At 35.7% G+C, this 12,132-nt stretch overlaps 1 protein-coding gene across 1 annotated transcript in view; it reads left to right on the top strand.

Moving 5' to 3' along the window:
• Positions 1-12,132, top strand: part of DTWD2 (DTW domain containing 2) — a 158,653-nt gene that overhangs the window by 59,890 nt on the left and 86,631 nt on the right. The window contains exon 8 of the mRNA XM_011963675.1: positions 3,428-3,620. Coding sequence (XP_011819065.1) covers positions 3,428-3,620 — 193 coding nt within the window. The remainder of the gene's footprint in view (positions 1-3,427; positions 3,621-12,132) is intronic.

The following is a 12,132-nucleotide window of genomic DNA, read 5'->3' as shown; positions in this document are numbered from 1 at the left end:
TTGTTGTTGTTGTTGTTGTGTTTTTAAGGAGGAAGCTCAGACTGTTGATTTTCAGGTCTTTCCTCTTTCCTAATATGTGCATTTTAATGCTAAGAATATCCCTCTAAGCAGTGCTTTTGCTGCATCCCACACATTTTGATAAGTTGTATTTTCATTTTTGTTTAGTTCAAAATATTTAAAAATTTCCCTTGAGACTTATCTCTTGACCCGTGGTTTATTTAGAAGTGTGTTGTTTATTCTCCAGTATTGTGGAGTTTTCCAGCAAGTTTTCTGGCTCTAATTTAATTCCACTGTAGTCTGAGAGCATACTTTGTATGATTTCTGTTTTAAATTTGTCAGGGTATGTTTTATGGCCCAGAATGTGGTCTGTTTTGGTGAGTGTTTCATGTGAACTTGAGAGGAGTGTGTATTTTGTTGTTGGTGGACTATTCTATAAATATCAATTAGATCAAGTTGATTGACAGTGCTGTTCAGGCCAACAATATCCTTATTGATTTTTTGCCTGCTTGATCTACCAGTTCCTGACAAGGTTGTACTGAGTCTCCAACTGTATTATTATCTTTTCAGTTCTATTGGTTTTTGCCTTACATATTGTGAACAGTGAATTGTTAAGTACATACATGTTAAAAGATTTTTACATCTTCTTGGAGAATTGACTCTTTTGTCATTATGTAATGCCTTTCTTCATCCTGATAATTTTCCTTCTGATGTCTGCTTTGTCTGTAGTTGATATAGCTACTGCAGTTACCTTTTTTTATTTTTTTGAGACAAGGTCTCGTTCTGCTGCCCAAGCTGGAGTATAGTGGCACAATCATGGTTCACTGCAGCCTTGACTTCCCAGGCTCAAGCGATTCTCTTGCCTCCACCTCCCGAGTAGCTGGGACTATAGGTGGACGCCACCATGCTCGGCTAATTTTTAAACGTTTTTGAAGAGATGGGGATCTCACTGTGTTGCCTAGGCTGGTCTTGAACTCTTGGGCTCAAGCAGTGCTCCTGCCTCAGCCTCCCAAAGTGCTGGGATTACAGGGGTGAGCCACTGTGCCTGGCCTGGAATTATCTTTTGATTAGTATTATCATATATCTTTCTCTATCCCTTTTTTTTTGAAAGGTTTTTATTGATATGTAATTCACATACCATTTAACTTACCAATTTAAAATGTACAAATTAATTGGTTTCTAGTATATCCAAAGATATTTGCAACCGTCACCAATTTAAAATATGTCATCACCTCAAAAAGAAACACTCTACCTTTAACTATTACCTACCTATCCCTATGCCCTCCATCCTGTCCAACTCCCTGCACCTTCCCAATCCTAAGCAAACACTAGTCTACTTTGTGTTTCTATTGATTTTCCTATTTGATATTCATATTTGATATCTGATATTCCATATAAATGAAATAATGTATTTGGACTTTTGTGACTGGCTTCTTTCACTTAGCATAATGTTTTCAAGGTTGTAACACATATGTTGTAACATATATTAGTACTTAATTTCTTTTTGTGGTTAAATAATAGGTAGAAAAAAGCTATGGTAAGTAGTTTCTCTTGAGGGAAAGGCCTTTGTTATGGAGAATGCTGTGGGCTATTTCGAGATGGTTACTTTTTTTTTCCTCTGGTTTTTGGAGTTTTTGCCCTGGGGCCTCAGTTCTCTGATGGATTTAAGAAAAGTTGTTAATTTTCAGTTTGTTAGCATTTTTCTTGTGAAGATGGGCTTGATGACTTTCAAGCTCTTTATTTCTGAGCTGAAATTGGAAGTCCAAATTATATTTCCAAGAAAAATGATAATTTGTCTACTTTTCCCTTAAGAGCATTTTGTTTTGTTTTTTTGCTTGTGGGCAAAGGGTGTCTCATTCATTGTTTTATCTCCAGTACCAAAAAGCTTTGACACATTTTTGAATGAATGTTGAACCAACAAGCTCTACAATTGAACTGGACGATGGTGTGGGGGCCAAGGGAAACCTTCCTCTTCACCCTCTGAAGGTCTGCTGAAAATCATCTGACAAAAGGCAAATAAAAGGGAGAAAAGGCATACAAATTTATTAACGTGTAAGGGAGTCTTATGAAATATAAGAACTCAAAGAAATGGCCAGATGGTTGATGCTTTTATGCCATCTTGAGGTTTACAGAAAGAATAGGGGCTTAGAGCATGGCAAAGCTGGTTATTATGGTAAAAACACATGGAACTGGAGGAAGAGGAGGCCTGGCTAGCACAGGTGGTCTTGTTATGCAGATGAAACCGCACAGATAGCAGCCTTCATAGAGAATAGAGGGTAAATATTTCTTTCAGACCATTAAGGTTGTCAGACTTTCAGTTATTATTTCCTAAATCTGGACAAGGGAAGGTCCTCAGAGAAAGCCTGGCTGCCATCTGTTTTTCTCTACAGATGCAACAGCTTTTCAAGGCTACTGCTGTTTGCAAGCCCTCTAAACAGCCGTCTCAACATATGTCAAATAAGTATATTTTGAAGTGAAATATTTTGGTTTCCTTCAATAGATCATATAAGGTGTTGTAAGAAAAACTTCAGCCAAATTAAATTTAAAGGAATTTAATTGAGCAATGAACAATTCGTGAATCGGGCAGCCCCCAGAATCACCACAGATTCAGAGAGACTCCAGGGATGCCTTGTGGTCAGAACAAATTTGTAGATGAGAAAAAAAAAGGGAAGTGACATACAGAAATCAGCAGTGAGGTACGGAAACAGCTGGATTGGTTACAGGTTGGGGTGTGCCTTATTTGAACACAGTTTGAACACTTAGCAGTCTGTAAGTGGTTGAAGTGTGGCCACTGGGGTTGGCCAAGACTCAGCCATTGTTACAGGTGCGTACTCCTAAGTTAGATTTTCAGTCTTGTCTGCCTATTAAGATAGGTTAGGTTTTATCCACAAGGACTCAAATTTAGAAGTATGGAAACCTTCTCAGGCCATATTTAGTTGGCTTTAACAAAGGTGAATTTGAGAATGTGGCTTGCCTGTGCAACCTAACTTTTCTTTATGGTTCTTCCATTGCTACTAGATTTTGCCCTGGGATTGTTAGGATTGTTTGTGCTAGGATTGTTAGGCAATGCCAGTTGTTTACTTTGATAAAGTGGATCAGATTACACATGAAATATTAGTGAGAAAAGGAAGAGTTCTTTGGAAGGGCTAAAGTTATGTCACTAGCAGTTGGATAGAAAAGCTTTAATAGAGAAGAATAGTGAGGATTGGAAAGCCTAGAGGCAAGTGGCAGAATTGTGGTGAGTAAATCAGTAGAGAGTACACAAAATTTTGAGTCTTTTAAATTCATACTTTATAAACTAATTAATACCTATATTTGATTAGACAAATGACTAGATATAGGAAAACTTTTATTAGGAAATTCAATAAGCACAATAAAACCTTTTTTCCTCACAAGCTAATAAAGATATATTTTTAAAAAACTTTTACAGAGATCCTGAACTTTCAACTGTTTGCCGGAAGTCTGGTACATTAATATTATATCCGGGGGCTGAAGCTGCTAATTTGGAAGAATTTATATTAGATTCTCCTGTTTATCCTTCTACAATCATCATCATTGATGGTACATGGAGCCAGGCTAAGGACATTTTCTATAAGAATTCCTTGTTCCGACATCCCAAACAGGTAAACTAGTAATTTTAACAGAGAATAAATATAAATGTATAATTAGGTATATTGTGTATGTTTTCTGTGAAGGAATACATATGCATTTTTATATATGAATTGGTGGTATTTCTGTGTGTGAATATATAGTACATAGATATATATGTATGTTTATGAGTTTGAATATATATATATTTTGAATATATATATATGAAATTTCAAATTTGTAATTTCTTCTCTCTTACTGCCAGATTTTACTGTAGTTGAGGCATTTGGCTATATTGAGTCTCTTAGATATTTAATCAGAGAAGTCTAAGGATTATTTTTATTATGTATTAATGTGTTTTGTTAAGAAGCATTGTCTTATTTAAATACCATTATTTGGTTACTGAATTACCTAGTTCTTATTAGTAATGACTAAGTTTTTATGAAATACTTTTTGTCATTCATTATTATAGTTATATGGTTTAATCTTCAGTTTTTTGATGTAATTATGAAGACACCTTCTTAATATTGGTCCATTCTTGTATTCCTGGAATGGACTCTACTGAGTAAGTTATTAAACATTTTGGATATATTGCTGGAAATTATATTGTATCCAATGGCATTGAATTATGTGTAGTTTTGGTCCACTGTCAGGTTTGGGTATTAAGATAATGTTAACTTCCAAAGTAAATTGTAGAGATTTTAATATTTTTCTATGACCTGGAATAGTTTAAATAATACTAGAATTCCATGCACCTTAGAAATTAGATGGAACTCGTTGGTGAAATCACTTGGTTCTGTTCTCTTTAGAAATGATAGCTTTTAAATTCTTCTTTCAAACTCTTCTAAGGAAATTATTCAAGCTTTCTACTTCTATTTGGATCAGTTTTTAATAACTTTTATATTTCTCTAGGGAATTATCTCTTTTCTATAATTTGGCAGATTGGTTGCCATATACTTATATATAGTCTTAAATAATTATTTTAATTTCTCAGGAATGCATTTTTTTCTTGTTTTTAATCATACCCACACAGATATAGACATACACATGCACAAAGGTTTTTTACACAAATAGATTCAAAAGGGGTTTCTCTATAGAGCTTTTAAAAGTATAAGCTTTTAGGTTATTTATATTGGCTATTATAGTTTATTTTTATTTCATTACATTGAACTTTTTTCTTGACCAATTTTATATTTCATCTTTTTGGGCTTATTTTCTTCTATTATTTTTCTGATTTCATAACATTTTTACTAAGAGTACTTCTGTAGACTGAATTGTGTTCCTTGTCCCTCCCCCAACCCCATGCATATATTGGAGCCCTAACTTCCAATATAATGGTATTTGGAGATGGGACCTTTGGGAGGTGATTAGATTGTGAAGGCAGAGCCCTCATGATGGGATTAGTACCTTTAGAAGAAGAGACATGAGAGATATTTCCTTTTCTCTCTCTGCCTTTCTCTGTCTCTCTCTCTGTCTCTCTCTCTCTCTCTCTCTCTCTGTCTCTCTTTCTCTGCATGTGAGGACACAGCAAGAAGACTTCCATTTGCAAGCCAGGAAGAGAGCTCTCACCAGGACCGTGACCATGCAGGTGCTCTGATTCAGACTTCCCAGCTTCTAGAACTGTGAGAAATGAGTGTTACAACAGCCTGAGCTGACTAAAACAAGTACTAATAAATGTCTTTATTAAGATTTCTGAGTTCTGCTAGGCTTGGTGGCTTGTACCCATAATTCCAACTACTTGTGAGGCTGAGGTGGGAGGATCACTTGAGCCCAGGAGTTTGAGGTTACAGTGAGCTATGATTGCGCCACTGCACTCCAGCCTGGGTGCCAGAGGGAGACCCTGTCTCTAAAAAAAAAATCACTTTCTTTTTTGAATAAAAGGGTTAAGATGGATGCGATATTTCTGTTAGTATAACTGTCATGGTATCCCATTGTTTTGGATTGAAGTGTTCTTTTATCAGTAACATTGATATAAGTTGTTTTGATGTCTTTCTACCCGTGGATTATCAATGAATTCTTTTTTAAAAAATTTCAGTAGCTTTTGGGGTATAAGTGGTTTTTGGTTACACGGATGAATTCTGCAGTGGTGAATTCTGAGATTTTAGTGCACCCATCACCTGAGCAGTGTACACTGTACCCAATATTTAGTCTTTTACTCCTCACCTCCCTCCTCCCACCCAGAGTCCCCAAAATTTATTATATACATTTTTGCATCCCCATAGCTTAGCTCCCACTTATAAATGAGAACATAACAGAATTTGGTTTTCCATTCCTGGGTTACTTCACTTAGAATAATGGCCTCCAGTTCCATCCAAGCTGCTGCAAAAGACATTAGTTTGTTTATTTTTATGACTGAGTAGTATTCCGTGGTGTATATATACTACATTTTCTTTATCCACTCATTGGTTGATGGGCACTTGGATTGGTTCCATGTCTTTGCAATTGTGAATTGTGCTGCTATAAACATGCCTGCGCATATGTCTTTTTTTTCTTCTTTTTAAATTCAAATGAGGTCTCACTGTGTTGTCCAGGCTGGCCTTGAACTCTTGGGCTCAAGTGATCCTCTCCCTCCCTCGGCTTCCCAAAGTGCTGCGGTTACAGGCATGAGGCATCACACTTTGCTTATGTGTCTTTTTCATATAATGACTTCTTTTCCTTTGGGTAAATACCTAGTAGTGGGATTGCTTGACTGAATGGTAGATCTACTTTTAGTTCTTTAAGGAATCTCCATACTATCAATGAGTTCTTAATTCTTAAGTGTTTTAATCACTTTTCATCATTATTTTGACTTTTATTTCTGGTTTGGTGGAATCGTGATAAAAGAACATTAGCCACACTATTTTGAATAAGTTTATGATTTCTGTGTGAGTAGGTACCTGGTAGATTTTTGTTCATGTTCTATTACTATAAAAATGTACATTCTCTATTTAGGTATGTAAGCATTCATACTATTGCTTTTAAGTTTGTTAATTGTATTTTTCTTTACGTTTTTATTTTTTGGTATACTTGGACAGTTTGGTACTGAAAAAGGATTGTGAAAAGCTTCAGTGCTTATGTATTTTTAACGATGTTATCCCTGCATTCCCAGTAGTTTCTGTGTTATTTATCTCCTCTGTTGTTGGGTGCATACAAGCCATACACTTAGTGAAGAATAACAATGGAACCCTGACTTCTGAGGTTTTAAACTTAAATTCTTTATAGTTTTTATTCCCTTTGACCAAAATGCAGGCATAGTTTTTAGATGAGACTACAATACATGACACAATTACAAAAAATAGCTAATGCATTGAGTGCTTTGATGGAGCAGTCCCAATTCCAAATGTTTTACATGTATTAACTCATTTATCTTTCCCCAAATCCCATGAGGTAATAAGTATTGGTATCTTGGATAACAGATGAGGAAACCAAAGTACAGAGACATTAAATAACTTGCTTTAGATCACATAACTATTTCACACATAGCCACAATTTGAACCCATCTTGTTAGAGCTAAAGCCAGTAGTCTCAACCACAGTGGTATACTGTTACTAAATGGAAAACTTCAATTCAGGATATTTACATATAGCTTTAGATTTCTCTGACTTCCTAAATATTTGTTGCTATTCATTGTCTTCCACATGATGAGTTTATGTCTAACTCATAAAAGCCATGGATACTGTTAGATTGTGGCACATCCCAGATAAAATTTTAGGTTCACATTACATTCAAATATCACCCAATATACAGAGAAAGTTTAACAGAAGTGTTACATCTGTAAAACATTTTAGTTTAAACATTTGAAAAAAATTTTTTCATGCATATGTTATGTCTACGTCTTTAATCTTTCGTTTTGTGGTAACTACACAGCTATCACAGAGATAAAGCACACAGTCACGTTAAAAAGGTTAAAATCTATTTTAAAAGATAAAATTCATCAGAATTATTTTCTCCTTTAAATTGAGCAGCAGATTAGGAAATATATAAATAATTTCTCAGTTCTACTATACTATACATTTCTGTCTCCTTCTCCTCTTTTTGTTTTTTCAAACCAGAAGCAAATGCAGGTGGATATTTAAACTTGAGATAAGTAATGCTTTACAACCATAGGATAAAAGCAAAATACTCCACGGAAACGTCAGGTAGATTTGATGACATCATGTGAAATATCACGTAGACTCAAGTGAAAAGGCAAATGGCTTTCTGAGGAACTATCAAATCAGATAAAGACTTCATAGGCTTAGAATTATTAGAAATGAATAAGGTAAATGTGAAAATCTAAATACAAAGCAGGCCAAAGATGTGAAAAAAAAGTTCACAAGATAGAAAATAAATGTTCTTATAAAAATCATCATTTACCCTATTAATCATATGACAAGATCCTAAGTTGTAAATTTTTATGAAATAACTTAAAATTTACAGAAAAGTTTCAAGAATAATACTAAGTACCCTTGAATACACTAATCCAGATTCCTCAAGCATTAACATTATACCATATTTGCCTTACTCTTCCTTTATGTATATATGCATGTATGTGTATAATTATGTTTTTCTGACTCATTTGAGAGCAAGGAATAGATATCCAGATTTCACTATTTCAGTTTTTTTTTTTTTTTTTTTTGATGGAGTCTCTCTCTGTTGCCCAGGCTGGAGTGCAGTGGCACAGTCTTGGCTCACTGCAACCTCCACCTCTTGGGTTCCAGCGATTCTTCTGTCTCAGCTTCCCGAGCAGCTGGGACTTCAGGTGCGCACCACCATGCCCAGCTAATTTTTGTATTTTTTAGTAGAGAAAGGGCTTCACAAGATCAAGGCCAGGCTGATCTGGAACTACTGACCTCAAGTGATCTGCCCACCTCGGCCTCCTAAAGTGCTGGGATTACAGGTGTGAGCCACCACACCCGGTGAGATTTCACTTTTTGAAATTGATGTTTTGCTAGCTCTAGGCCAGCAAGATGGTCTTTTTGTAAATATTTGTAGGAAATAAAAAAAATAGTAATTAAAAACCTCACCCAATATATAAAAACTCAAATGTTACATATCTTGGTCCAGTTTCATCTAAATATACATGAGAAATATGGATTATCTTAGAATTAATATTATTTATGGAATTTTAGAGTCTCATGTATCCAGTCCAAATATGAGTATGGCTTGATCAGATAAAATATGTTTCTGGAACTTGTTGCAGAAAAGCAATGAAATCTGTGTATTTACTGTTTTAAAAAAACATATATATAAACAGATAAATAGGTAAATTGAGCTGAAAAAGGTATTGATTTTTTAAAGTAACTATATGCTTGTTTTCAGACATCTATAAAATGTAAAATGATAGTGGCAATTGTAGTGATTTTTATGGTGAATTCTAAACTACCTTATGTACCACTAAAAGTTTGTTCATTTTAAAATATATTTTTAAATTCTTGAAAATTTGCCTGTTCACATTTATAGTATATTACAAGATTTAGTTAATTAGTAACCCTGTTCCCCAGCTTTTCTGGATGAAGATAAATTCATTTAATTACATAATAGACTTTCCTAGGGGCCTGCTTTAGTAGATGAATACAAATAAGTTAACATGCCCCTTTCATGGGTAACTGACAGAATTTCGACTCAATCTAACTTAAACAAGGACATATATAGATCATGTACCAGTGAGGTTCAGAGTGAGTAGGAGTGGCTTCAGACTTTGCTAGATCTGGTTCTCAGAGAGTTCTGTTTTTGGGGTGTGCTTCTCTTTGTTTTGGTCTGATTTTCTCTTATGAATGGATTTCTTTCCTGTACTGGAAATTATCTGTAGGAAGCAGGAGATTAATATCCTCCTGGTAGGAGGTACCTCCCATATGATATGACATGCTCAGTAGCTAAACTGTTGATAAACAGCTGTGTGAGACCTGGGGCAGTTGGAGGAGTTCACGGCCCCTGTTTGTTGGTCTACCCTCTGCCTTTTTGGAAGACTCTTGAGAATCAACCAAAGGAGTTTTCCTGGAGGTCCCCAGTAGGGGAGGGATACAGAATCTGTGTCTTCTGACTAGTGTGAAGCCACACTGGGCTGAAGAAGCCAGTCTTTCCAGCAATTATGACAGCTCTTGAATTTTTAAAGAATTTTTTATGCCCTCCCAAAGCATTTAAATGTTGTCTGACATGTTCCAGTGTCTGTCTGGGGTGGCTTATAAATGCAGGGACAAAACTTCTGTTATTCAGAGTCAGGCTGTTACCGGTGGAAGAGATCCAAGTTACCCTGAGTTACCAGCAGCCCATCAGTGCAGGTCTGCAGCAACTTCAGTCCTTGCCTCCTCAGAAGAAAGATTTTGAAGGACCTAAAGCAGGAAGAGACTGAGGCCCGTTTCAGAGTAGGAGTCAAAGTTGATTTAAAAGGCTTTAGAACAGGAAAGAAACGCGAGTTCACTTGGAAGAGATCCAAGAGGGTGCCTGAAGGTCAAAGATCCTAGGGCTTTATAGGCTCGCCTCTTTCCCATGATCCTTCCCTTAGGGTGGGCTTGCTGCATGCGCAGTGTCTCCCTCACCCTTGGAGCTCATGCAGTGTGTTTAGCAAGTTGCATGCATGCCTGCCTGAGGCTTTCTTCCCTTTTTCTGGTGGCGTATACCCGGAAGGTCATATTTCGCCATTTTGTCTCTTAGTGAGCATGCCCAGGAAGTTTTTTCTCCCTGGCAACTGCATTCAACTAACACTTTAATTTTAGTAGCTGTGGATCATCAGGAAATGACCTCTCTCTGGCACCCTAGGTGGGCTGCCAAATTATCATTTTTAGAGGGGCAGTGTGACAATTGTCAAACCTCACCTGATATTCCTAGTGGGTAGGGGGAAAGCTGTCTCCTGCCCTGCTCATGCCTATCCTACTACCTGTAACAAGGTGAGAATGAGGTAATATTTATAAGGGGAAATAAGGTGAAATTTCATTTCAGTGTTTCCAAAAACGTGATTATTATTTCACTGAAATGAAATTTTCGCAGTATTATAAATTGCCTGTTTAAAAAAAAAAGCTTATTGAATGCCTACCTGGCAGTATATACCAGGCAATGTGCTGGTTAGAAAAAAAGAATAAGGATAAAAACTTTTCAGGAGTTCTCAAAAAAGGAAAATAACCTCCTCGTCTTATTTATGCTAACAGAAAGATGGTTTCTCTTTCCCAGAGTAGAATCCTGAATGGCCCTTTTATTGGGGTTGGGGTGGATAGTGATACCATTATTGACAAGAGGAGTGCATGAATTAGGAAGTTCCCCAGAGGACATGGGCTGTTGTTTTCAGAAGGATGATTTAAAAGTATGACTAAGCAAACAAAAAACTCCCTATATACTGTAGTCTACTATACATAGTTTATTTGTAAATATAGTCTTTTGCTTATTTTTTTGTTTATTTCAGGTGCTGTATATATATGTTTTAACAATTCTCTTATAGTCTTGTCTACAAAGTAAAAATGTTAAAATTTAAATCAGTTTTTGCGTAAGTTTCCCAAATCTATAAATAATGTTGTTTAAATTCGGTTTTATTTCTAAATGTAATGTTATTTTTTCTCACTATGCCTTCAATATGCATATACCCCACCCCTGTTTTTTGCATAGAATTATTAGTTATTACTTAGTTGATCCATTCAGTTTCCGTAATAGTGTAAAAATTTTGCTCTAAATATATGAGAGAAAAATGGCAGAAAGGAAACAAATATCAGAATTAAAGTCCAAAGTGTTGTGTTTATAGAAGAAATATAGTTTTGTCCCCCTCCTAATCAGTAACTAACCATATGTGAACTTCATACTTACATAATTGAGGAATGAAAGAATTGTAATGCAAACCCATTAACTTGGCCTCTTTTAATCTTGAATTCTAATATATCCAGACCATTTGGCAGTGAATCACTTTCCCAGAGGAATTTTACACACAAGACCCTTGACATTTGCTAGGAATAAATCCAACATGAATATGGAAGTGTTTGTAGAGGCTCCTGGCTTTCTTCATAAACATATTTCCATGTAGCAGTTGCATATCCTTTCTCTGCTGCTGTTAAAATGTCCACTGCAGCTTAATTTCTCACTTGATAAGCACAGCGCTGTTGGGAGCACTCATTGGGTAAAACATTTTTATGAAAACCTTTTCTTGTGTCCACATGAAGCTCTTACAGACTGGTTTATGTTATATATCTGATCTATTGCCAAACGCATTGTTATTCTTTTTATTTTATCCAGAAACTTCAGTTTTTAAAATCTCTATCAGCATTCAGAGTTGGTTTACATTTTAACACAGTCTCATTGAGATGTAGATTCTGAATAGACTCTTCTACTTACTGTTCGTTAAGTGACTTCTGTACTGTATCTTCCAGGAAATATGCTTTAAATAAGTGCCACAGCAAAATAATTTCATGTTTTGATATGTCTTCCTCCTTTGGGGCAGAGCCAGAACCTTTGAGTGTTAAATGCAAAATACCAGCGGTCTGACAAATCAGTGACTTACTTATTTTTTTCCTTTTAAAATTTATTATTATTATTATACTTTAAGTTCTAGGGTACACGTGCACAATGTGCAGGTTTGTTACATATGTATACATGTGCCATGTTGGTGTG

The sequence above is a fragment of the Colobus angolensis genome, unplaced genomic scaffold (genome assembly GCF_000951035.1).
Source record: "Colobus angolensis palliatus isolate OR3802 unplaced genomic scaffold, Cang.pa_1.0 Scaffold62, whole genome shotgun sequence".
Taxonomy (NCBI): Eukaryota; Metazoa; Chordata; class Mammalia; order Primates; family Cercopithecidae; genus Colobus; species Colobus angolensis.
This window is presented reverse-complemented; position numbering and strand designations above follow the sequence as displayed.